Source organism: Phacochoerus africanus, chromosome 3, assembly GCF_016906955.1.
Source record: "Phacochoerus africanus isolate WHEZ1 chromosome 3, ROS_Pafr_v1, whole genome shotgun sequence".
Classification (NCBI taxonomy): Eukaryota; Metazoa; Chordata; class Mammalia; order Artiodactyla; family Suidae; genus Phacochoerus; species Phacochoerus africanus.
The window spans coordinates 197,951,544-197,978,134 of NC_062546.1; the positions used below are offsets into that span (position 1 = coordinate 197,951,544).

Sequence of the window (26,591 nt, forward strand, 5' to 3'; positions counted from 1 at the left end):
GGTGCTTTGCTAAATACTTTAGACACCAACTTATTTAATCCTCACAACAACCCTAGGAGATAAGGTACTATTTTAATCCCTTTTTACAGATGAGGAAATTATGGCAACATAAGGGACACACACCAAGTGTGCAGGGCTGGAATTCAATTCAGACAGAATAGCTCTACAGACCAGTACAGCCCTTAATCACTAGTCTATATTTCCTCTTGAGGGATCTAGGTATCAGGGAAATACAAGTTAAAACAAGCTATCATCTATTGATCAAATCAGTAAAAATAAAAAAGAACAACATAGTCAATGTGGAAAACAAGCACTGTCAACATTGTTGGTAGAAGAATATAATGGAGATTTGGAGATTTCTTTTTATAGTAAAAACTCTTCCTACAGAAAAAAGATACTTTGAAAGAAAGTTCAGAAAGACAATTTATCCAAGAAAAGATGGACAACAGTCAGGTAGTTTCCTACTAAAACACTAATTTTATTTTTTCCTGAAGGTAGTAACAAATTCTAGAACTCCTTTCCATTTCACTCTTAATTCAGATGCCAGTGAAGGCAATGGGAGGATGAGCATTCCATTGCTCCCATGCTAACATTTTTCATTGGCTGCTTCCCTTGCGATTTAATCAGCCCATGTCAAAAAATTTCCCAGAAAACACTGAAGTCATTACTTAATTGGTTAATTCATCTTCCTTTCTAGCAGATGATACAGGTTCTGCTTTCTATGTTTTTCCATATTTGTCCCTTAGCCCTTTTCTTATATTTTCTTTTCTTTCTTCCTTCATCTTTCTTTCTCTCTCTCTCTCTCTCTGCCCAAGCCCATGGCCTGTGGAAGTTCCAGGGCCAGTGATCAAACCCGCACCAAGTTCTGACCTGAACCACAGCAGTGAAAATAACAGATCCTTAACCTGCTAGGCCACCAGAGAACTCCTCTCTTAGCTTCTTTCTTTCTGAACAAGGTTTAAGAGCAAAGACTGAAAGTGAGAAGCTCAAACTTTCTCTTTTGCTTTGCTTTGTTCAAAAGCCATTAAAAAGATCCTTTTTTACTTTGAGTAAAATGTTAACTCCAATCAGACAAAAATATTGCTTCTGAAATCTCTCAATTCTCCATAGTCTCTAGTTTACTGTCTACAGCATAAATGTTACATAACAAAATACATTACTTAAGGGAAAAATAAAGTCCATGTCATAGCTTTTCTAACACTTCAGCCACCCCTATCTACTTATAGGCGCTACTGTGAAGAGGAACACGGAAAGGTATATGGACCTATAAGAGGCTGTTACTAAACTTCACTGTATAAAACTGCTGGAAGTTTATCATGAACCGCAGTATGCAAAGGTGATAACGCCTATGGCAAATCAGCTTCTATTTGAAAAATTTCATTTATACATCCGAAACTTCCTGTAACTTTTTTGCCGTTGTGTTTTAAAATTTATACTTGGTTTCTGATTATGACAAAGCAATTAAAATTTGCAGGGGTGACATGGGCATTGTGAAAACACAGAGGCAGCTCAGAGAACAGGGATTGACTAAACCTCCAGGGGAGGTGCCCTAAATGATAACTACATCTTCACTGAGAGAAGAATTTAAGCATGTTCCATATGGTAGGTATAGGAAGAGATTAAGGTCAGCAGGAAAATGTAAAATTGGAATGGACAAGATTGCATTTTTTTTTCATCTGCATCATATGGTCACAGATTAACACTCCATTAAAACACCAAGCCTCACGACAGTGAGAAGGTTGCACCCGCTGCACCGTAACAGGCCTGAGGCAATGATTTCTATATCCTACTAAATCCTACGGTGTCCCCAACGTAATCAAATAATTGCTGGACAGCTCCACCAGCTCTACGCGTTAACCACACAAACTGGACGGAGCAGAAGCCTTTGCCAGGAGTCCCAGTGCAAAACCACAATACCTCGAGGCATCGCACCGCATCTCACACACACAAATTTAGGGCCCTTATTTCGCTGGAAAATAAAACTGAGGAGCTAAGGGAGAAGCAGCGACCGTCCAATGCCTCCAAGGGCCGAGACAGAGTTAAGATGAGGTCCATCTCAGACTTCTCCCGCCGCACCTGCCTCTCCAGCCCTGGAAGGAGCCACAAGTGAGGAAGAGAAGTTGTGGAAACAAGACGCGGGGGGTGGGGTGGGGTGGGGTGGGAGAACCCGAGACAGTTCGATACCCGCTTCTGCATTTGTCCCACACAAGGTCACTCGCTCCAAGTCACTTTTCCCTGCTGCCCGGGTGGGCTTCCCGCCAAAGAGGCTGCTGGCTTCGAGGCCAGCCCACCGCGCCCCCTCGGCCCTTGCCTGCGGGCCGCAGCTCCTTCCCGGTCTCTCTTCTCGGACCCAAGCGCGCCTCCCCGACACCCGTTTCCGACGCCCTGCGCCTCTCTAAGCTCAATTCCGGGGCTCCTCGCCTCTAACCCCGGGGCTCCCGTCAACGTCCCCTCCCTCCCTCCCTCCCTCCGGACGCCCCTTTCCGCGCCTTCTGCGCCCCGTCCCGCCGGGGACCCGGGACGCCTTTCCTTCCCTCCCTTCCCACCGCCCCCTCCCCGGGTGCCCACCTGGTGCGGCCCCCGCCCCCGGCCGGTCTCCTCAGCGAGCGGCCGCCTCCCAAGTCCTCCCGGCCCCGCCCCGCTCCCGGGTGGATACAGTTTGAAGCCCCTCAGGATCTCCTTGGCCCGCTCGTCCTTGGCTGACATGATGCGGCGGCCGCCGCCTGCGGCTCTCCCACGCTGGCCCGGCGGAGCCTCGCAGATGGTGCCCAGGAGCCGAGGACCGAGCCGGCCTGGACACCTCGGGCGAGCAGCGGCTGCGACCAGACCCGGACCCGCCTCTCCCTCCCCTCAGCTCCCACTCCTGATCCCTTCTCCTTCCCCCTAGCCGCGGAGCGCCCGCCCGGAAGCCAATGGAAAGCCCGTCTTGGCGATTGGCATCTTGATCAACCAATAGAAACACTCAGCGGCTTCGCAGGGGGACGAAGAGCGTCAATGGGAAGGGCCCATCCCGGGAAGTCCCGTAGGACAGATTTTTTTCATTCGGTGTGGTTGCCTAGAGTTTGCCTCAGAGGAGGGTTGGCTTCAGATCGGCACAGGCTCCAGGGGCTTGCTCCTGCGGCTGGGGACAGTAGGGCTCTGAGATGACGGCAGGCTGCCCTGTGCGATGTGGCGGAGACTACACTTCCCAGCATTCTAGGGGGTTGTGCGAGGGACCACATATCCCAGCACGCAACAAAAAGCCCAGGGACTGCAAATCCCAGCATTCCCTGCACCCTAGTCCTCTGTAACTTAGATTCCAGTGTGCCGCGCAGTGTGCGCAAATTCATACATCTGCCTGTAGGCTTGGTGGTTTCTGAATCCCGAGACTTGAAACTCTTTGGGAAGATCCTCTTCAACCTCAAAAGAAGATGACAGCCCACAGAGAGACAACTTGTATTTTCATGGAACTCAGAAATCTCCTGCAAATCATGGTAAGCCTGAAACAACAAACCCCAAAACACTGGTTAAACCATGAAAGCTAATATAACAAAATGACTCGTTGAAATCAGGCTTGCTCGTTGGCCTGGGGCGCCTTTTACGTGTTTTGTAGAGGTCTCTGCTGTGCTCCTGCGTTGGACTGGGAGAGATATGGATTGTGAACTCAGAATATCAATACAGTTAGGCTTAGGAGAATTTGCTAATCCAGCCCCTGTTTTACATATGAGGAAACCGAGGCCCAAAGAGGCAAAAAGATTGTCCACAGGTTACAGCAAGTTGGGGCAGAGTTAGGATTGGGCTCTTGAGTCTACTGTAGTCTGGGCTCTTTGCTCTACACTAGGGTGGTGATATTTTTAGCAGCATGGCTATGCTATCTTAATATTCTCCTTGGTGAAGTTTTCCCACTCAGGTTGAAACACCCAGAGGTTAGTGGGAATAAAAAATGTTGCCTGCCATTTCAGTAAACAATGAATGTTACCCACTATCAAGCCACTGGCCACTGAAGCCACCCCGGAAGATGGGCTCAGAGGTGAATTCAGGATACATGGAGGAAAACAGGATACTTGCCCTACATAGTTAAGATGCATATCTAAGGAATAATTTCAATGATCCCAGACTCTTGCTTCTTCCCATTCATAGAAAAGCATTAATCATTAATCCGAGATGTCTAGTTTTTGTGATTGGCAGTGCTCTTTTGTGTTCGACTAAACGTTTGTTCATTTTTTTCCGGAAAAAAACTGTGTATCCTGGCTCCTCCCATATCTCTTTGGAGCAGTTCCTCAAAGCTATCTGAGAGGCTGTCTCCCAGGCTATAGTCCTCAATAAGTCCCCCCACCTCATCTCACCCCTGCCGGAAATAAAACATAACTCACAACTTTTAGGTTGTGTGTTTTTCTTCACTCGACCTTAGGTAAGCATTTATTTGGTGGATTTCCTACAAGTGAAGGAGGATAACGTTTGTTTATCCCCAGTCCAGATAAGACCTGGTGTTTTATTTATTCTTTGTTATTCAAGGTAACATTTAATGTGATTTCAGGAAAGTAGGCAAAATTGTAGTGTAAGCTAAGGTTTCCTTGGAGATCTGCTGTCTCTTTTCCTAGGCCTACGTCCCTCCTCCTGTCTCCCTTTTACCCACCTGGGAACTCATCCAATTTTTCCTTCCATGTAATTTAACAAACAGCTTTTTCAGTTTTCATTATTGGCCAGGCTCTCTGCTAGTAGAAAGTGAAAGACATGATCACTGCTAGCAGAAGATAACCATCTAGTTGGGGAAATAGGCTCCCCTGAAATTCAAGACGGGCTGTGATAAATGCACAAAAGAAAGGATGGTTAGAATGCTCTAGAGGCCCCAGTGGCAGGGATAGGAATTTTTTCTAGGTTAAATTTTTTTATCTGTACATTTTTTTGTTCATGAGGATAACATATATAGCAAGAAAACAGTTTTTTCCACATGCATATGTATTATCCTCCCCCCAATCAGGATATAGAATATTTCCAGCATCTCCTGTATTTCCCTTCTCAGTCAATACCGCATCCTCATCTACGTCTTTTCTGACAGATCACTTTTGCCTATTCTCGAATTTCATTTAAATGTAATCATACAGTTTGAGTCTGACTTTTTTCATTCATCGATATTTTTGTGAGATGCATTCATGTTGTATGTAGTCATAGCTTGTTTTTAACAAATTGCTGAATAGTAGTCCATTGTATGTATGCAGCACTATTTATCTACTCTGCTGTTCCTGGGCATTTAGATTTTCAGTTACCAGTTTTTGGCTTTTAATAACAAAGCTGCAGTGAACATTCTTATTTGTTTCTTTTTGTGGACCCCTGCCCTTGTGTCTACAAGAGGGCTTGCGTGGAGGGCGTATGATCAGCAATAGTAGCTATTGCCAGTTTTCTAAAGTATTTGTACCAGTTTTCACCTTCACTAGCAACACAAGAGTGTTCTAGTTGATGCTTATCCTTGACAATACAGGGTGGTGTCAATTTAAAAGTTTTTAACTATTTTGGCTAAATGTGGTTATCTTATTCTAATTTTTATATGCATTATCTTTGGTGTCGAGCACTTTTTCATATGTCTTTTGCCCGGTTTTTAAATTGGGCTGATTCTCCTCTTATTAATTTGTAGGGGTTTTTTTTTTTTTTTTTGGTCTTTTTAGGGCCACACCTGAGGCATATGGAGGTTCCCAGGTTAAGGGTCGAATCGGAGCTATAGCCGCTAGCCTACACCACAGCCACACCAGATCCGAGCTGCGTCTGCGACCTACACCACAGCTCACAGCAATGCCTGATCCTTAACCCACTGTGTGAGGCCAGGGATCGAACCCGCAACCTCATGGTTCCTAGTCGCATTCGTTTCTGCTGTGCCACAGCGGGAACTCCCAATTTGTGGTTCTTAATATAGTCTGGATATGGAGTTCTTCGTCTGATACATGCTTTACAAATATCTTTTCCAAGTTTGTGGCTTATCTCTTTAGACTTGTACTAGTGTGTGGGGGTTTTTTTGTTTTTGTTTTTGTCTTTTTGCCATTTCTTGGGCTGCTCCCGCAGCATATGGAGGTTCCCAGGCTAGGGGTCTAATTGGAACTGTAGCTGCCAGCCTACGCCAGAGCCACAGCAATGCAGGATCCGAGCCATGTCTGCGACATACACCACAGCTCACAGCAATGCCAGATCCTTGAGCCACTGAACAAGGTCAGGGATCGAACCCGCCACCCCATGGTTCCTAGTCGGATTCATTAACCATTGAGCCATGACGGGACCTCCTGTACTGGTGTTTTTTCATAAAGAGAAATTCTTAATTTTAATGTAGTGCCATAGTTCAGTGTTTCCTTTTTATGATGAGTGCTTTTTGCATTGTATAAGAAATCTTTGCCTATCTGGTTGGTGGATTTTTTGTCTTTCTTTCTTTGGCCTCGCCTGCAGCATGCAGAAGTTCCTGGCCAGAGATCAAAGCCAAGCTTCAGCAGTGACCCAAGCCACAGCAGTGACAACACTGGATCCTTAACCTGAGGCACCACCACAGAACTTCCTGGTGGGTGGAATTTTCGCAGACAAATATGAGGGAAGAGCATTGCAAAAAAGAGAGCAAGCTTGAGCCTAGGCCCTGGGGTCAGAGAGGGAAGACGTAAGTCCTCTTGGGAGGCGTGGAGTTTGGGCTCTAATTAGAGTAGAGCAAGACAAAGCTGGAAAGGTAGGAAAGAGGCATACTGAGAGGGACTTTAACTGTAGCCTTGGCATCTGGACATTATTGTGGAGGAGGCGGAGGCACAGCTGGAATATTTATAATTAAACAGAACTTAGTTGTCCTCCTACCATCAAATTTGCCCCTTCTCTGCAGCCCTGTTCACTTAACACCTCCTCCAGACAGCTCTGGCCTCCCCAGCCAGAATCCAGGGCAATAGCTTCCTTTCCCTGCATTCAGATGGTCGCCAGGTCTGATAGATTCTATGGTCTAAATGTCTCCAACAAGGACCATTCTCTTTTTTAAGATCTCACAGTCTTTTAACTGGAATTTATCAGTCCCCTCAAGGGTTTCCCATCCTCCAGTTCTCTCCCCATCTAATCCATTCCTATAGCAGCTAGTGTCCAAAATGGCAATTATTCAGACCTCTCCACAGCTTAAACCCCCGAAATGGCTCCCCAGTGTCCTTGAGATAAAATAAAAATTCTTTTACATGGCTTATACTCTTTCTGATGTGCTTATTCATTCTTCCAGGCTCAACACAAGCCTCATTTCCTCCAAGAGGCTGCCTTAAATAACCTGTCCCCAGGGCAGAGACAGGAGAGCCTTATCTGAACCCCTGGGGTGCCTGTGGCACCACCTGTCATAGCCCTGTCCTTCCCAGGAGCTTCCAGCTCTCCAAGGTAGGAACTTTGCCCCCTTTATTCCTCCTTTTGCCTGTAAGGTGCCAGCTTTCTCTTTCCCAACACATTCTCTTCTATGCTTCCAAAGCGTTGTTATTCTCTTTCATAGCACTTAATACAGTGAAGCTTTTTGAGGGCAAGAACTTTGTCTTATCTTCGTATAAACTTCTAGGACATAATATGTACTGAAGAATTTTAAAAAATAAATGAATGAGTTGAAGTTCTCCCTTGTCGCTTCGGGTTAAGGAGCCAGCTTTCTCACTGCAGCAGCTTGGGTCATTGCAGTGGCGCAGGTTCAGTCCCTGCCTAGGATTCCACATGCTGCAGGTGAGGCTGCTAGGGGGTTGGTGCTAGGCTCCTTTGCCTCATCTGATTTCTGCATTCTGAATGCACAAAAGGTAAATAGGGCTCTTTTTCTCATCTTCAAGACCCGAAAATCTGTGGTATATACTTTAAAGGAACCAGTTTAAGCGTTCAGTTATATGACATTCTTAGCCATCTTCCAGGGAAGTTGGTAAGTACCAGATGCAATGCAAGGAATATCATTATGGTCACAGAACCATTGTTGACTCAACCCATCTTTTGCTTATTTTAAAATATGTCCTGAATAGAAGTGAGGGACATGGTCTTTGGCTTCAGGTAGCCGGAGTTTCAAAGCTGACTTTGGCACTTACTGGCATTTGGATTTTTAGGTTTAGTTATCTCCCCCGAAAAATGGGAATAATATTACAGGCCATAGAGTTAAGAGAATTCAGTGAAACAACGAACAGCACTTGGCACATGGAAAAACGCTCAGTAAACGGTGGTTGTTACTAGGCTTAATAATGTTTCTGTACCGCGGCAGTGGCCACAGTCACCATAGGGAGATTCTGAGGAGTAAACTTGGTCAAAGAGATTTATGGCCCAGGAGGGTGATGGTGATGGTTTGGGCTCCATAACTGCCTGGGGTGCATTCCTCTCTTCCCAGGACCCCCACCCTATCCTGGGCTATAGCCCCATTTCCCTGTTCTGGGCCGCCCTGGAGGGTCTGAGGCCGCCAACGCGGCAGGGGGAACCTGGTGTGGGCGGAACTCGAGTGCAGCGGCGGGAGGCTTCCGGGGGAGCCGTAAGGGCAACGGGTCGGCGGAGGCAGAAAAGCGTCGGACGCCGGGCCGATCATGGACGCTTGACAACCTGCGGGCAGGCGCCGGGAGGCCACGCCAGCGACCGAGAGGACGGAGAGGCGGCGAGGACAGGTAGGGGCCGGTGAGAGGGCGGGGACCTGCGCTCCAGGCTTGTCTGGGCTGTCAGGCTGAGCGCCAGCCGTGGGCAAAGCCCGCGGCCACGCCGCCCCGCCCCCGCTCCGGGGAGCGCGCCGGGCGGCTCCTCACTCTGCACCCACGGCCCTGCCGGGAACACGCCACCCACCCTGAAGCCCACCCCAGGCCGCGACTCTCAGCATCTGCACCGCGGCTGCTCTCGGTTCACCACCCCCAAAGGCTGCCTCTTTGCCGCTCTGCCGTCCGTCAAAATAGCGCCCCTCACGACGGGAATTCTTCCCCGTGAGTTCCTAGCTGCCTCCTCGGGCCCTCCCACTTTGGAAGAAAGCATTTATCAGCTCCTCCTTACCTCACTCATTGCCCCACTGGCTTTGCTTCTTAGGCCGAGATTGTTTTGAGGGACAGAAGTTTCTGTCCATTTTTTACCCTTTCTCCATCCCCAGGCCCTATCATTCAATGTCTTCACACGTGTCCGCTTGGAAAGGAGGTATTTGTTTCTCCTCTCTTAACGATCATCTCCCTCCTACCCTCTTCCTCCAATTTTCCCTGGCCTCAGCAACCTTTATTCTCTTTCGCACTTCATTTTTTTCTGTTTCTGACAAGACCTTTCTAGGTAACCCTAGGTGAAACGGCATACTTGTTTCTGCAATACTGTGAAAGGGCTGCAGCTCTCTGTGCCTGCCTCCGAAGGAAAACTTGGTTTCTCTTGCACCAAACTATCCTTCTTTGATTTATTCTCTTCTTCCCTCAATTATACTTCTTCATTTTGTCCCACTGCCCAGTGCATATCATTCTTGGAGGAGTAATCTTTGCTTATGCTGGACTCCTGTAGAGTAGTGTGCAGTGCGTGAGTTCACACACACTCAACTTGTAGTAAGGAGATTATACAATTGAGGGACTTGCCTGTCTTCGTGTCTTCAGGATGGCAATACTACGTCTTCATTGTTTTCTCACATGTTTTTGTTGTTTTCTTGAGGTTTCATGCAAATTCTGAAGTTGGGTTGGTGAAATGTCACACATCACTAGGAGGCCAAATAAAAGGTTTTTCCTTGTGGACTTACACCGCATGTATGAGTGTACTTCCTTAGTTGGAATATGTTGCTGCTCATCTTTCAAGATGATTTCCCCCTTCCCCCCCTTTGCCATGCTTGAATGACTTTGATTAAATGGGCCATCTTGCTTCTGGGGTCTTTCCTTATCTGTATCTGGCTGAAGGTGGGATTCAACTGACACACTAGAAGCTGTAACTGATTCCTTTTACTTACATCTGACTGCCTCTGTGTATGGCCAAGATTCTCTGCTTTTTAACTAGAGTCTAACAATGAGCTGGAGGAGTTCCCACTGTGGAGCAATGGCTTAAGAATCCAGCTGCAGCGGCTTGGGTCACTGTGGGGGTGAGGGTTTGAGGCCCGGTGCAGTGGGTTAAAGGATCTGGCATTACTGCAGCTGTGGTATAGGGTGCAGCTGTGGCTCGGATTCAGTCCCTGATCGGGGAACTTCCATATGCACAGCAAGTGGTGAGACTCTGTGTTTGGTCTTGGTTAGGTTTAACGACTTGGAAGGTACTGCCTTTGGGAAAGTGCAAGTTGGTGATGAAATTACTTTTACTAAATGAGTTTCAAACCTCAGAGTAAGGACAAAATCTCTTTATTATTATTATTATTTGGCCATGCCCATGGCCTGTGGAAGTTCTGGGGCCAGGGTTCAAACCCTCGCCACAGCAGCCACCGGAGTCTCAGAAATGACAGTGCTGGATCCTTAACTCACTGAGCCACTATAGGGAGTTCCAGGACAAAAATTTCTTTAACTCCAGGTTGAACCCTACGCGTCTCACAAAGTGAGATCTGGATTCAGGAACGTTTTTTGTTGAAATACTATAAAATTAAAGTATTCTGATCTCTGATCTAGCAATAAACCAGCATACATTTTGCAAAGGAGAAGGAAGAATTACTGAAACACTTTGTTTTTGGACAGATCTCAAGGCCAGAGAATGGCTGGTGAACAGAAACCCTCAAGTAACCTCCTGGAACAGTTTATTTTACTCGCCAAAGGTACCAGTGGCTCAGCCCTCACTGCTCTCATAAGCCAAGTTTTAGAGGCTCCTGGAGTATATGTCTTTGGAGAACTGCTGGAGCTGGCCAATGTTCAGGAGGTAAGAGCAGTTTCCAAAAAAGTTCTCTTTCTTCTTTGTTCTAAACCTTCCCGTGATGTGATTCTCCACGTGTCCAAGGCATTTGAGTGCTGAAGCCTTGTGGACCTGTGAGGTGCCCTGTTGAGAGAGGGATGGGAGTTGATGGGGCAGGAGAAGAGAGTGAGGGTGATGTCCTGGGCTCCTTCAATATTTTCAGTCTGAATTTGGGGTACATTTTTTAGACTGGATTGCTGATAATTTGAAAGATGGGGAAAAGCCAATTGAACTGGATAAATTAGAAGAGTAGAGTATAAGTTAACAATGGTAGTTTCAGTCATTCTTGGGGACAAAAAATCTCCAGTGCAAATACAGACAATGAAGATTGGTCGGGTACATACATGGCAGAAAATGATTGCTAGTGAAGAGGAGACGGGCACGAATAAAGGATATATTGTTGTGAGAAGGGTGGTGTTATGCTAAAGTAAATGTGCAAAAAAGATGTGATATGAAAAGCTGGTAAGTAGTCCTTTTTGCTTTGTTTACTTCTTTGCTTGTTGTTATTAAAACCTTGGGTATCACTTTTGGTTGTCGGGCCTTAAAAATGAGAAGATCTGGTGAAGATTAACCAAGTGGGACAGAGAATGTAAAGCAACCTATACTTTTCAACCTCTGCCTCCCACTTTGGATACTTTTATGTTTATTGAAAAATCCGGCGACATCTTTACTACTTTGGGGGTTGTGCTGAGGAGCTCTTGGTGGGGCGGGTTGGTTGGCTTCCTCTCCACTATCACAGCTTATTTCTGGCTGCCCAGGATAGTACCAGCTCTGCCATTAGCCGCCACATGCAGATCTGGGCAGTACTTGTTCTTATGGGTCATGTGCATGATGCTGCTGAGGGTCCCCCGGCGCATTCTCATTGATGGTGGTCCACACACAGGAGATGGCTGGCTTTTGTTGGCTCGTCTTTACTTCAGGACTGTTAGGACACTTTCGCCACTGGCTGCCAGCTCCATGCCCACAGCCTTGCCGTGGATCAGCTCGTGGTAGTAGAAGGAGTTGTGGGTCTTCAGGTTACTGGACTTGCTGCTCTTCATTTGCTTATTCCTCTCGATCAGGAAAGTTGAGCAGTTCCCCATGATCATCCATGGCAGATGTGTGGACGTGGACGTGGCGTTGTTTCCTCTCTCTGCAGCAGTTGTAAATAAGACCCACTTATTTTTTAATGGTGAATTTTTATTTAATGTTAGGCTGGCTTGCTGGACTGTAAGCTCTGTGGGTCACCCTTGTTTCCTTAGGGTTTATTATGCAGCCCGATGCACAGTAGGCTTTCAGTAAAAATTTAATTTACCAGCGATAGAAAAGCCATCCTGTGAGGAAAATTTAAGAAAGCAGTTCTTTTTCTTGTGTTTGTTTTTAAAGAGATTTTATTTTTTGAGCAGTTTTAGATTGACAGCAAAGTCGAGAGGAGGGTACAGAGAGTTCGCATATACCCCTTGCTTTTAAACATGCATAGCCTGCCCCATTTTCAGTACCCCCCACCAGGGTGGAACTGCGTGGCACGTCATTGTCGCCCAAAGACCATCGTTGACATTAGGGTTCAGGCTTGGTGTTGTACACTTTCTGGGTTTGGGCACATGGATGATGGCGTATATCCACCAGTACAGTATTATACAGTTTTCCACTTCTTTAAAAATCCTCTGTGTTCTACTCATTCATCCTTTGCTCCCCTCTAATCCCTGGCAACCACTGATCTTTTTACTGTCTTAGTAGTTTTGACTTTTCCAGAATGTCATGTAGTTGGAATTATAGATATGTAGCCTTTTCAGATTGGCTTTTTTCACTTGGTAATAGTGCATTTAAATCTCTTCCATGTCTTTAATGGCTTGATATATCATTTTTCAAAAGAAGAGACGACCTTCAGGTTCAGGAAAAGTCGGAGTGAATATGCCAAATAGTTGTTTTACATGGAAATTTGTGTAAGAGGAGATGGATAAAAATTAAAGCCAGAAAGATCTTTTTGATGTAGACCAGTGGGAGAAACTTTGGAGTGTCTGCTCTAGAGGAAATAGTGTTTTATGGTAGTTTTGTAATCCTCTGTCTGAAAAGTGGGGGCTAGATTATATGGTCTCTTCCACTCCTTTTTGTGTGTGTATCTTTTGTCTTTTTAGGGCTGCACCTGCAGCATAGGAGGTTCCCAGGCTAGGGGTCTAATTGGAGCTGTTGCTGCCAGCCTACGCCTCAGCCATAGCAACACGAGATCCGAGCCACGTCTGTGACCTAGACCACAGCTCACGGCAACGCCAGATCCTTAACCCACTGAATGAGGCCAGGGATCGAACCTGCAGCCTCATGGTTCCTAGTCAGATTCCTCTTCCACTCCTTTTTTTGGCTGTGCCTTTGACATGCAGAAGTTCCCCAGCCAGGGTTGGAACCTGTGCCACAGGAGTGACCTGAGTGGTTGCAGTGACAACACCAGATCCTTAGCCTACTGTGCCACAAGAGAACTCCACGTCTCTTCCACTTCTGATTCAGTACATCAGGAGGTTCTTGGTCATCTGAGAAGGTAGATCTGTGTCTAGGATGCCAGAGTCATCCCTGAAGTGCTTAGCAAATCACCTTTATCTTCCCACAGTTTGCTTTTTCCATATGTGACCTGAAAATAAGCCAGTTGCCTTTCAGTGGTCTGAAATTTCAGATGCAGTTTTGGGAACTTTTTAAAAAGATGATTAAGGGAGTTCCTGTTGTGGCTCAGTGGTTAACGAACCCAACTAGTATCCATGAAGACACAGGTTTGATCCCTGACCTCAATCAGTGGGTTAAGGATCTGGTGTTGCTGGTAGCTGTAGTGTAGGTTGCAGATACAACTTGGATTCCACGTTGCTGTGGCTGTGGTGTAGGCCGGCAGCTACAGCTCCAATTAAACCCCTAGCCTGGGAACCTCCATTTGCTGCAGGTGCAGCCCTAAAAAGACAAAAGACAAAGTTAAATAAAAAAAAAATAAAAGATGGCTAAGGAGTTCTCTTGTGGCACGGTAGGTTAAGGATCTAGTATTGTCACTGCTGTGGCTCGGTTCCATCTCTCTGGCTCGAGAACTCACACAAGTGGGGCCAAAAAAAAAGTTGTTGTTTTTTTTAAAAAAAGATGGTTAAAATTGAGTAGTAAGATTATTGATGTGCACAGCGCACCGCTTGGGTTTCCTGATTCGGCTTCACTGAGTGTGGTGAATGGAAGATAATGGGTACGTGTTTGTAAGGGAAACGCCCAGCTGCAGTAACTGGTTGCAGAGCAGAGCAGTTCCTGGCAGAACAGTATCTCTTTCATTTTCTTTCTGTGAATGGCTCTTCCCTGCTAGCATTAGTGAGGAATAAGTCATGTTAATGAAAATTTGTCCTTGGGGCTGACTGATGCTGGTTTTCTGTCCTGCCCCGGCTCTTCTGTCACACCTTATGCTGATCGTCTCCAGCATTCACAGTCTACATGCAGTCCTGAAATGTGGAGCCGGCCTTAACTTTGTACAGCAGTACAGACTGTGGCACGTGACCATCTGCCCTCTGCTTGAACGCAGCTGCAGTGATTGGTAGACAGTAAGGTCTGTGAACTGTTTTTGTTTTTTTTTTTTCCCCTCCCCAGCTTGCAGAAGGAGCTAATGCTGCTTATTTGCAGTTGCTGAATCTGTTTGCCTATGGAACATACCCAGATTACATAGGTGAGTTGGTTAAGATCCTCCAAAGACTTTCTATGTTGCTCTGTTTGGATGTGTTGCCTTCACAAGGATCGCCGAGGTCTGGGATACCAAACAGGGCGTGGGAGCTTTACCTGAACCCGTTTTACTGTGCTCTGTAGGTGACCTCACATGGGGACTTTCCCTTCCCACCTTTTATTTCCCAGTGGTAAAGTGGGGCTATGGGTATGCTCCTCCATAAATATACCCCTTATTTTCCAGAGGAGATTCTTGGGGACTAGTGTTTGTAGAACACTAGGAGGGTCGTGAAATGTCAGAATACTCACTCGTAAAGTATTTAAGCATTTAAAATGTTATGTCAATACCATCACCATATTAAAGAAAGTTTGGGTTTTTTTTGTCTTTTTTTGCCATTTCTTGGGCCGCTCCCGCGGCATATGGAGGTTCCCAGGCTAGGGGTCGAATCGGAGCTGTAGCCACAGGCCTACGCCAGAGCCACAGCAACGCAGGATCCGAGCCGCGTCTGCGACCTACACCACAGCTCACGGCAACGCCGGATCGTTAACCCACTGAGCAAGGGCAGGGACCAAACCCGCAACCTCATGGTTCCTAGTCGGATTCGTTAACCACTGCGCCATGACGGGAACTCCCTAAAGAAAGTTTTTAAAATAGGGGACAAAAGTCACTCATGGTCATACCACCATCAAACTACTGTTAGCGTTATGGTGCTGGACTTCTCTTCTTCGTGCTTGTGATTTCTGATACGTAGGTGTGATGAGACTGTGTACAGTTTTATATCTTGCTTTTTTCACTTACGTCATAGGCATTTATCTGTGTTTGAAGTCTTCACAGTCATTTTTGATGTTCTTTCATCTAATATTCCATCATGTACTTCACCCCTTCTCTTTTGTAGATCATTTGAGCCATTGTAAATTAGAGTCTTAAATATCAGAAATGAGGTGCATACATGTCCAAACACTAACTTACCTTCCACTCAGGGCATTTGTGTCTGGCTTCCCTAGTTTATTTTAGTGGTGTGACATGGGCCTGGCAGTTTATTTTGTGGTGTGACTCAGGGTCTTCCCCGCTGTATCCCTGACTTCCCCCTCTTCCTCACTTTCCTTCTCTTGGTCACTTCTCCTTACTCTGTGCTATTGTCAGACTGGACAGTTTGCCACCTGCCAGCTTTTTCTGACCTTTGCTTTTTTTTTTTTTTTTTTTTTTGTCTCTTTAGGGCTGCACCTACAGCATATGGAAATTCCCAGGCTAGGGGTCAAATCCGAGCTGTAGCCACCGGCCTACGCCACAGCCACAGCAACACAGGATCTGAGCCGTGTCTTGCAATCTACACCACAGCTCACGGCAACGCCGGATCCTTTAACCCACTGAGCAAGGCCAGGGATGGAACCTGCGTCCTCATGGATGCTAGTCAGATTTGTTAACTGCTGAGCCACAGCAGGAATTCCACTGCATCTACTCTTTTATATAACACCCTTGAGAGATACCACTGGTAGCTAAACACAGTCATAGTTTTACAGCAAAACAAATGACTTTTCACAACAAGTGAGATAAAAAGGTATTCCATGACACTCCTCAACTCAATTTAGGTCAGGAAATGCCACCAGTTGAGTTCAGCACCCTGCTCTAGAAAGAAAAATCAGTTTGGATTCATCGTTTTGGAATCCAGGATTATGAATAAGGAATTGAAGACATCTGGAATCTGTCTTGTGGGGCTGTTTTGAGGACAGACTGGATGTGTGTGTGTACGTATGGATGTGTGTGTGCACTTACACTAAGTAAGCCTTGCTGTGCGTTACCTGCAGCTGCTGCCATTTCTGTCATCATTACTGTTACTGCTCATGGTGCCCGTCCTTCAAGGATCACCTTACACCCCCCCCCCCCTTTCTTTCTTTTCCTCTCTGGTACCTCGCAGGTGTGATTAGGCTCACTTGCACACTCTCTCTCTTTTTCTCTCCCGCTCTCTCTTTCTCCCTTTCTGCCTCTCCCTCTCCCCCTCTTGCTGTCTTCCGGTAGTTGGTACCTTTCTTCTGGTGGTTCTATCTTGCATTTGTAGCTGTTGAAACATCTGATGGTAAGACTGAGGACAAGCCCAGGGCCATTGAGTTGCACAACTCTGGGTGGTAGTTGCTACTCCTGGAGTTGTGCAGTGCAGCAGCCCTGACAGGCCCATTTTCTTTACCTTGATTCCCCTGGAGTCATTTAAGACAGTGCGTTGCTCATAACAGATGCTCAGTGAAGACATGCTGAACTTGATTGAATGTCACAGAGGGCACAGATAGTATTCCGTTAGGATAATTGTCATATCATTTTGTGCATTCGTGCCTGGTTTCTCAGGAAACTAAGCTTCTGGTGTGTAGAGATTCAGTTTTTCTTTTTTGGAAGCATGTGGTCTTTCAGAGAAGACAGGGAAACTGGAGCATGGAATATTTACCTAACGCATGAATGCAGTCCTGCAGTGATGCAGTAGTCGGTTTGATGTGGGAAGTTGGTACACTTCTTCCATAAAGAAATCCTAATTTTATGTTGTGTCTTGATTTTTTGGTGGGTGGGACTGAGCAGCCAACAAGGAGAGCCTGCCAGAACTGAGCACAGCTCAGCAGAACAAGCTGAAACACCTTACCATCGTGAGCTTGGCATCGAGGATGAAGGTACGGCCTGAACTCTTTCCTGTCTCCCTCCTCACCTCGAGGCAGGTGTCTCGTTGGCATCCGTGTGGGAACTCCCGGTTGCACACAGTAGAGTTGCATCATGAATGTGTAAAGTTTGCCTGGCAGAGGACAAATGAGACAGAGATAACAGTTAAAAGAGTGTAGACAGTTAGTCACCATGCCATTTAGGAGAAGCATGGCCAGGAGGGGCTGTGAATCAGCAGGTCTTTGTGGTGGCATGCCATGGCACCTGATGTGGTGTGAGCCTTTTGCCATGCTTCAAGGAGGTTGCTGTTTCAAGATACAGATTTTTCAAACAGCACAGCATCTCAAGGCAAGTGAACCACTTCAACAGTTGCTCAGTGCATAGTGAACTGTGCCAGCGTTGGAGGAAGAACCTGCTGTGTTACACCCACTGAGAGGTAGTTTTTTTTGTTTTTTTTTTTTTGCTTTTTACAGCTGTATCTGTGGCGTATGGAAGTTCCCGGGCCAGGGGTAGAATCGGAGCTGTAGCTGCTGACCTACACCACAGCCACAGCCATGTGGGATCCAACCTGAGTCTGACCTGCACCACAGCTCACAGCAACGCTGGCTCCTTAACCCACTGAGTGAGGCCAGGGATCGAACCCTCATGGATCTTAGTCAGGTTCGTTAACTGCTGAGCCACGAAGGGAACTCTGAGGTAGATTTTTAATATGCTTCCTTCCTCTAGGGATTTTTAAGGTTAATTATACTAATTGAAAATTTTGCCTTATATGCTAATTCTGACCCTAACCTTCTGTAAGATACCACTCCACCATGTCTCTGAGTTCTTTGCCCCACTCGATTTAGAAGACATGCAGCCAGCTGCTCATAGCTGTTAACAAAGAAGATCCGGGTTTGATTAATTTCTAGTTGATTTTGGCTTTCTGCCCCATCCCAGCCTAAATGTCTAAGTTTTTGTGGGGCTGTGCCTTGAACAAGTTTGCTTTTTGCATCTCTGCTCTGTGATTGAGCCTGCGAGATGTGTGTTGGTTTTTGGATTGCTGTTTCACTTGCTGAAATTGTTTTACCTGCTCTAATCACAAATTTCTGATTCTTATTAGCCTTTCGGGGGGAGGCCTGTTTTGTTAGGAAGTGAGGACCTGAACTTTTTTTGGTCCTGATCGTGGATTTCTCAAGCGTAGCAAAGAGCAGGAGAGACTTTTCCCCTCCTTTCTGCAGCCTGTCATTGTAGGTCCATGTGCTACCACAGGGTTCCAGACCTTTAGTCATAGAAAATCCCTCTAGGTATGTTTGCTCTCTTCTCTGCATACATCTTCCTCTTCTCTATTCCTGCAGACTTGATTGCTGGGTTACTTTTCAAACTAATAATGATAGGTCAGAGGATTTGCAGAAAAACTGGATATTTAGATATCCAGTTGTCTTGGAGTCATGCAGAATGTTGCTGCAGCCCAGTATAGGCTGCTGTTAGGGAATTGACATTGGTTGTAGGAGACAGAGAAAACAAATGTCAATTTCAGGGTGACCTCTGAGCGGGCAGTACCCACCGGCCACCTGTAGATGGATGTGTTAGCCTCTAAGTTTTTTATTTTTATTTATTTATTTAGGGCCGCCCCCATGGCATACGGAGGTTCCCAGGCTAGGGGTCGAATCGGAGCTGAACCCGCTGGCCTATACCACAGCCACAGCAACACAGGATCCAAGCCGTGTCTGCAACCTACACCACAGCTCACCGCAGCACTGGATCCTTAACCCACTGAGCAAGGCCAGGGATCGAACCCGTGTCCTCATGAATACTAGTCAGGTTTGTTAACTGCTGAACCATGATGGGAACTCCTGCCTCTAAGTTTTTTAAATTGTGCTCTGCTGGGCAAGCAGCCAGTGTCTCTGGTGCCTGAAATTGTTTGCAGTTTATGATGATTTGGCATTTTATGCAAATTCTGCAATCTTCCAGAAGGCAGCAGAGTGCCATATACTGATTATTTCCCTTTCTCCTCGGGAAGAGTCTTTAAGATCTCTGAGGATGCTTCAGAGCATGCGAGCTGGGAGCTGGGCCCAGTCCAGGAGGCTGGGGATGGAGGAGAGTGAATTCCTAGTTGCTGCGGGTCTCTGCTCATTTATCCGTCCCTTGTGGCCATAGATGTTAATAGCTACCACTAGACTGCATTTCCCCGAGCTCCGAGGCAGCTGTTGGCTATCTGGGTAATACTTGCATTTTCTTTATGTTTGCCACTGGCTTTTGTAAGTGTCACATGGCCTTATCTGCAGTGTATCCCCTACTCCGTGCTGCTGAAGGACCTGGAGATGCGGAACCTCCGGGAACTGGAAGACCTCATCATCGAGGCTGTCTACACGGATATCATCCAGGGCAAGCTGGACCAGCGAAACCAGCTGCTGGAAGTGGATTTCTGCATTGGCCGTGACATCCGAAAGAAAGATATTAATAATATTGTCAAGACCTTGCATGAATGGTGAGGCTCAGAGAGGAAGTGCCCCCTTCTTTAGGAAGGGGGTATCTGGCCTGCCCTTTGTGCCTTTGTTTGGGGAGATGTGGTCCTCAGTCACCACCTGCAGCTACGTAGGGGCCTTGGGACAGTAAGCTAGAGAGCTGGGCTGCCTTTGTGACTACAGCTGTGTGACAGCAGGAATCATTTCCGGCTTCCTAGTGTCTTGGTTGTAAAATAGTCCTTGTCCTTTGCAGTTGGGGGGCTCTTTAGCAGGCCGTAAAATGCCTAGGGTTGGCAGGTGGAGTCTCTGAAGCCTCACCATGTGACAATGAGCCTGTGCTTTGCAAACTTACCCTCAGAGCTTAAGCTCAGGAAGTTCATGTTGGTCAGATTCTTGGGATAAGAGAACCTGTGTTCAGCATTAGTAACATTGCTTAGTGTTTGTAAAACAATGTGAAGGGTATTTACACAGACACACACACAGAATATTTGATAACTGTATTCTAAAACAAATAAAAAGAAGTGGGACATTTGTATGTACTCTTTTATTTTATTTTTTGCTTTTTAGGGCTGCACCCACAGCATGTGGAAGTTCCCAGGCTAGCGGTCGACTTGGAGTTGTAGCTGCCGGCCTACGCCACAGCCACACACAGCACCTCGGGATCCGAGCTGTGTCTGTGACCTACACCGCAGCTCACAGCAATGCCGGATCCCCCACCCACTGAGTGAGGCCAGGGATTGAACCTGCATCCTCATAGATACTGGTCGGATTCGTTTCCAGTGCATCACAGCGGGAAGTCCTGTGTGTACTCTATTTCAGTGGAATTTGCAATCACTGCAGCACATGCTACACGGATTTTTTTGGAGTTACTCAAGTGATTTGGGGCTTAGAAAGCCCGGTGGGCTTAGTCGGGGAAGGGCTTTTCACGGAGCGGTGCAGGAGGCCAGGGTTAGAGTCTGCTTGGAGATGAGGAGAGTGGGCTCCCAGGCGGACACGTGGCCTTTGGAGGTCATGAAGCAGGGCAGGCAGACCGTGTGCAGAGGGGCAGGGAGATGGTTTGCTTTAAAACAGGCTGACTCTAGCTTAGCCTCCAGAACATGTATCCCAGGGTGTACGGCCCAGCTCAGACCCTCCAGGCGTCCAAAGACCCCCGAGGTTCCCTCACTCCAGCTACTCTTGGACCCCAGGGTGTGTGCTCCCCACACTTTACCCCCAGTTCTGTCCCCAGTAGGACTCCGGACGCCACCCTTTTACAGCATCCGACACAAGCAGGAGCTTTTGAAATATTGTCAAGCTGATACATCGGAATCATGGGAAATAAACTTAGAAAATACCCCAAACATGAAAACAGTCTGTTGTATATAATCTAGGCTTCCAGTCTTACTAATGTTGCCCGTCTCATTCCGTCTGTGAGACAACTGACACAGTTTTCACCCCCACCTCTAGCTTCCATCCTGACCCCTGCCCTGGATGTGTACCAGCACACATTTTCACTACTTGTCTTTAGGCATTGGAGTTAAGATTTGAAACAAAGTTGGCCTGTGGAATGGTACCAGAAATACAGCAAAATGTTCATAACCATTGATTCTAAAGTGGAGGTTATATGGGTATTTATTGTACTATTCTTTCACCTTTTTTTTTAGGTTTTTACAATTTTCAAAATAAAAGGTGGGGAAAATGACACGAGGGGAATGGCAGTCAGGAAGTAACACACTTCTGAGAAGAAGGGCAATCTCCAAAATAGGATGTTGGAAAATAATGTTTTCTGTTGAGAGAGCTAACTAATCAGTGCACCTGTGAGTCTCTCCTAGTTGTTTAAACGCGCATCCTGTCCAGCCTCCCCAGGGGATGCAGAGGCTGGCAGTGAGAGCTGTGTTCTAAGAAACCACTCCGCATGCCCCGTGTGTGTTTCCACAGGCCCTGTGGCATGCATTCAGAAACGCCCGTCTTTCCGAAGGCTTGAGGGAGCAAGAGCCCTGGCAGACGGAGTGTCACAGGAAGTCTCTGAGGAGTCGGGAGGGAGACTGGGGAGGCCAGAGGAGAGCCCCCAGGCCTTTCTGCGGCTCAGGGCTGGTTACCTCCTTTATAGGTGTGATGGCTGTGAAGCGGTCCTGCTGGGCATCGAGCAGCAAGTTCTGAGAGCCAACCAGTACAAGGAGAACCACAGCCGGACTCAGCAGCAGGTAGAGGCAGAGGTAAGGAAGGGGGCGTCCGGCCCTGCTCGAGGGTATCCCTGTCTGTTCCTCTGCCTCGTGAACTGTGGTGTCGACGCAGCAGTCCACACACAGGCACTGGGTGACGCGCGGGGCAGCGGCAGTAGCTCTCCCAGCCCTTCGTCTCTCTCCTGATCCCTGGTCGCCGGCTTGGAAGGCAGAGAATGTTGTAATTCCTCAGTAGTCGTGGACTGTGCAGCTGTAGAGCAGAAGAAATGAGTTTGGGGATGAGTCTTAGAGATGATGGCGGGTTGGTGGTTCCTGGGCGGGGTGGAGGGAGGGGTGCACTTGGGCAGGGGCACGTGGGGCTCAGGGCCCGGGTCCTGCTCTGCCTCCGCTGCGTGGTGCGTGCCCACGTTCATTTTCTCCTTCTCTGCATGTGTGTGTTGTCACCTTTTAAAATGCATGCGTCTCATGCTAAAAAAGGGAGAAAGGGACGGAATTCGGTGGATGAAATGCAAGAGAAGATGAAGGTGTGTGATTGTGGTGGTAGACGCCTGGCTGTTCAGGACACTTTTAGCCTCCGGGAGAGACGCAGGCACCAGGCTTTGAGTGAGTGGGCATTTGTGGTCCTGTAGCCTGGACACCTGTGAAGCCATTTCCTAATTTGTTTGGAGCCCTTAAGTTCAGAATTTTATTTTAATTTTATTTATTTATTTATTTTATGATTTTCCTTTTTCCATTATAGTTGATTTACTGTGTTCTGTCAATTTCTGCTGTACAGCAAAGTGACACAGTCATACATAGATACACATTCTTTTTCTCACATTATCCTCCATCATGTTCCATCCCAAGTGACTAGATACAGTTCCCTGTGCTATACGGCAGGATCTCACTGCTTGTCCACTCCAAATTCAATAGTTTGCATCCGTTAACCCCAGACACCCAGTCCATCCCACTTCCTCTCCCTCCCCCTTGGTAACCACAAGTCAAGATCAGAATTTTAGCATTGAAGAGTTCCCGTTGTGGCTCAGTGGTTAATGAATCCGACTAGGAACCATGAGGTTGCGGGTTCAATCCCTGGCCTTGCTCAGTGGGTTAAGGATCCAGTGTTGCCGTGAGTTATGGCTCGGATCCCGCGTTGCTATGGCTCTGGCATAGGCCAGTGGCTACAGCTCTGATTTGACTCCTAGCCTAGGAACCCCCATGTGCCATGGAAACGGCTGTAGAAAAGGCAAAAAGACCCCCCCAAAAATTTTTTTTTAATTTTAGCATTGAAAATCCTTTTCTAGCATGAAGGAGCTTGAAGCGTTAATGGTACTTAATGAATTTTATAAGTTAGGTGTCCAAAAGTGTGGCAGAAGGGGACCCAGAGTTACAGCTGAGGAACATAAGAAATAAGGAATCATGCCTTTCCAAAGGGGAATTGGTGAAATTTGGAGATTTCCCCTCCTCTGTGACGTGTACTCCTTGAAAATAACCTGTGTCTTACTGAAAATAAAGCCTAGTCTTTGGGGGACCAATTCATTGTCCCATGCCTAACACATAATAAGTGCTCAAATGATTGTTATATGTTTCACCCTGTAAGAGTCAGTGGACTGCTGAGCTCTGCTTTTCATGAACTAGAGTAAATTTATTTCAGATACACACACATTCTTATATACATACACATACTTAACTCCGTGAATGTTCCATGTACTGTTAATTTTAACCCTACTTCTAGCTAAAGATGTGTGAACTATATTTAATTAGCATTAGCTAAGGACAGATCAAATTAGGAAAGTAAGCCCGCTGCTTCTCTAGTAAGCTGTGTAATCCCCCCTTGAATATTGTGGTCTCTCCTCTGAGCTGGGATTGATGTCTGAGCAAAGTAGGAAGGGCTGACCTCGCTCTTCTCTTCACTGACTCTTCCCTGTAAATCTAACCCCGGAAGCAAATGAGGCTTGGAGGCAAAACACACCCACCTGACCTGGGATAGCCTGTGTGAGAAGCAGACTGGCTTTAACCTGGCGGGTAGCCCGGAGCAGCCTGATCACCACTGGCTGCCACATTTTGCCTGGACTGGCTAATCGGGTGGTAGGTGGTGGGCTTGGATTATGATTGTTTGCAAAAATGAATGCTGTTAGTTCCAGAATTTTGATTGGGTGAAGTTTCTTTCCATGATAAATGGCATCTGATGAAAGAAGGCACTGGCTAATGTTGAGGCACAGCTGGGCTTCTCAAATTGTGGTTATTAAACAAGAGAGAGTCCCTGGATTTGCTCTCAGGGGCCCACTCTTGAAAACAGTTATGGCTGCCCTGGATGCTGCCACCAGGTGGCAGTAAAGATTTGATCAAGTTTGACAGAAGGAAATTGGAGGAAACCACCAGTTACAACTAAATTAATAAGCTTGTAGCAAATCTGGAGGAGACAAGCATGAGAAGAGCGACAGCAGGGTCGAAGCCCCGAGCCTCATCAGACTTTCTGTTCAGAGGCGTGATCTGGGCCACCATGTGTAGGATGCTGATGGTCCCCCAGCTGAGGCACGTAGAAGGCACTCACTAAATATTTGTGGACCTTAAAAACTAATCTACCATGAACAAAGCTATAATTCTGTCCTTTTTTTTCCCATTTTCTTCTTTTTACAGCCACACCTGCCTGTGGCATAGGGAAGTTCCTGGGCCAGGGTTGAATCAGAGCTGCAGCTGGGGTCTATGCCACAGCCGCAGCAACACTGGATCAGAGCTGCATCCACGACCTATGCCATAGCTTACCTCAGTGCTGGATCCTCAGCCCACTGAGCAAGGCCAGGGATCGAACTTGTATCCTCATGGAGACTGTGTCAGGTCCATAACTTGCTCAGACCCAGTGGGAACTCCTGTGCTAACTTTTTTAGTCATTTTCTCAGCTGAGTTGATTTTTTTTTTTTTTGGCTTTTTGGCTTTTTGGCTTTTAGGGCCACACCCACGGCACATGGAGGTTCCCAGGCTAGAGGTCTAATCGGAGCTGCAGCTGCCGGCCTACACCACAGCCACAGCAGTGCAGGATCTGAGCCGCATCTGCAACCCACACCACAGCTCATGGCAACACCAGATCCTTAACCCACTGAGTGAGGCCAAGATCAAACCCGCATCCTCATGGATGCTAGTTGGGTTCATTAACTGCTGAACCACGACGGGAACTCGGATTTTTTTCTTTATTTGTCCTTAAGTAAGATTGCTTGTTCTCAGAGGGGAGAACTGGATGTTTTCCCCCCAGAATCTTATAAGAGCAGCTATCTTCTGGTGAGTATTAGCTGTAAGAGCCTTCCCTCTCAATGAAATCAGCCCCATCGCAAACCTGCCGAAGAATCTTCTCTCCTTTTAGCCTTTCACAGAAATAACAAAACCAAATAACAAAACTGAACAGTTACCATTCTAGCAGACCTGGAAGAGGTATGTAACCATGACCCCTTGGCTTATTCCTAGTTTTCAACCAAGAAAGCAATAATTCCCCTTTTTTCACTCAACCCATTTCCATGTGTCTTCCATGAGGCGCCCCTGCTTGTTTCTCCTCATCTAGGTTTCTGAAGATAATCTCAGATTTTCTTTCAGAGGAGTCTGGCTTCTTCCCTGAGTGGCCCCTGTTACATTGAGAACGAGTTACGACGGGTCTCTGGCACTTAGCAAGCTGAGCACACTGACCTGTGTCTCGCTGCAGGTTACCAACATCAAGAAGACACTCAAAGCCACGGCGTCCTCTTCCGCGCAGGAGATGGAGCAGCAGCTGGCTGAACGAGAGTGTCCCCCGCACGCCGAGCAGAGGCAGCCCACTAAGAAGATGTCCAAAGTGAAAGGTCTGGTCTCCAGCCGCCACTAGGGCCGGCGGGGGCAGCTGGCACTCACCAGGCCTGGGTCAGGTGGCAGGGGGACGCCGAGGGCCTGTTTCCTCCCCTCTCTACCTTCCGTGAGTTCCAGACCTGCCTGTCCCCTCACCAGCGCCTCCCCCACATTGGTACTGTTCCAGAAGAACCGTTAACTCCCTCCCCTCACCCACTCCTCCTTCCCCAGTTGCTCCCTTCAGACTCAGGGGCTCCACGGATGCCACCCCAACAGGGCCAGACACTGCCCAGCTCCCCTCCAGGAGGTTCTTGTCTGTCTAAGGGCTTGTCTCCCTCCCAGTTTTTCTTTGGCTTCATGTCGTTTTGTCAGGCTGCTCATAAGCCGGAAGCAGCTTTGCTGGCCCACGGGGATGACCGCGAAGGAGGCCCCTCTGTGCGTGAGGGGCGTGCCTTCTCCAGCCCCGTGCCCCGCAGTTCCCACCCAGGCGCAGGTGCGCTCTAGCCGGGTATCAGAATGCTTTGTTTTCCCTCTCCTGCCTTATCCTTTGCTGGCAGCTCCGATCAGGCCATGGAGGGATGTGATGCTGGGCTGTGTTTACTAAACCTGCGGGTTTTCAGCCTCTTAAGCCCAGCTCCAGTCTCTCACTAGTTGGGAGCCCCGGGCTGACTAACCTCTGGTATCTGAGCACCGGTGGAGGGTGCTGTGGGTGTGCCGGGAGGCAGAAGCTTCTTCTGGCTCGGTGTTCTCTCCTGGCTGCTCCTCCTGCTGCCTCTGACTCCTCAGACGGGTCTTGGGGTCTTGGTGTGAAGGCCCCGGCTGCCCCCCGGACCTGTCTGCCAGCACTTGCTCTCCCGGGATCGTCCATCCCTCCCGGCTGCATCTGCGGTGGGGATGGCGGCGTCCAGGCCCCTCTCTGGTGAAGGATCTGTTGCTGCTTCTGTTTCTTTCTTCCCTCCCTCCCCGGCTGGTGACCCAGAGCCCTCTGATGATGGCGATCTCCTGGCAAGAGAAAAGGACTTGACTAGCCTTTCTGAACTTGAACGGTTTCAGGTTATATTTTAATTTTTTTTTTTTTGTACAGGTTCTGATTCTAATACATTTCAACTTGCTTTTTTC

At 47.5% G+C, this 26,591-nt stretch overlaps 2 protein-coding genes and 1 pseudogene across 6 annotated transcripts in view; 1 reads left to right on the plus strand and 2 right to left on the minus strand.

Annotated features, from left to right (window-relative positions):
• The window catches only part of PDE6D (phosphodiesterase 6D), a 50,426-nt gene extending 47,547 nt beyond the window's left edge, over window positions 1-2,879 (minus strand). The window contains exon 1 of the mRNA XM_047773752.1: window positions 2,657-2,879. Coding sequence (XP_047629708.1) covers window positions 2,657-2,706 — 50 coding nt within the window. The 5' untranslated portion in view covers window positions 2,707-2,879. The remainder of the gene's footprint in view (window positions 1-2,656) is intronic.
• Window positions 2,880-3,267: 388 nt separating this feature from the next.
• COPS7B (COP9 signalosome subunit 7B) lies at window positions 3,268-26,591 on the plus strand. Of its 5 annotated transcripts, XM_047773753.1 has the most exons (11): window positions 3,270-3,473; window positions 6,409-6,517; window positions 7,202-7,350; window positions 8,318-8,585; window positions 9,586-9,650; window positions 10,584-10,761; window positions 14,371-14,446; window positions 17,003-17,091; window positions 19,342-19,544; window positions 21,611-21,716; window positions 25,354-26,591. In XM_047773753.1, the coding sequence occupies exons 5-11, from the start codon at window positions 9,619-9,621 to the stop codon at window positions 25,510-25,512; spliced, it is 843 nt and encodes a 280-aa protein (XP_047629709.1). In that variant the 5' UTR covers window positions 3,270-3,473; window positions 6,409-6,517; window positions 7,202-7,350; window positions 8,318-8,585; window positions 9,586-9,618; the 3' UTR covers window positions 25,513-26,591. The 5 variants fall into 5 exon arrangements, with proteins under 5 accessions (XP_047629713.1, XP_047629709.1, XP_047629712.1 ...); XM_047773755.1 differs by lacking the exon at window positions 9,586-9,650 and having other exon boundaries at window positions 3,271-3,473; XM_047773757.1 differs by lacking the exons at window positions 14,371-14,446; window positions 17,003-17,091 and having other exon boundaries at window positions 3,268-3,473.
• On the minus strand, window positions 11,403-12,305 carry LOC125122343 (60S ribosomal protein L28-like; annotated as a pseudogene).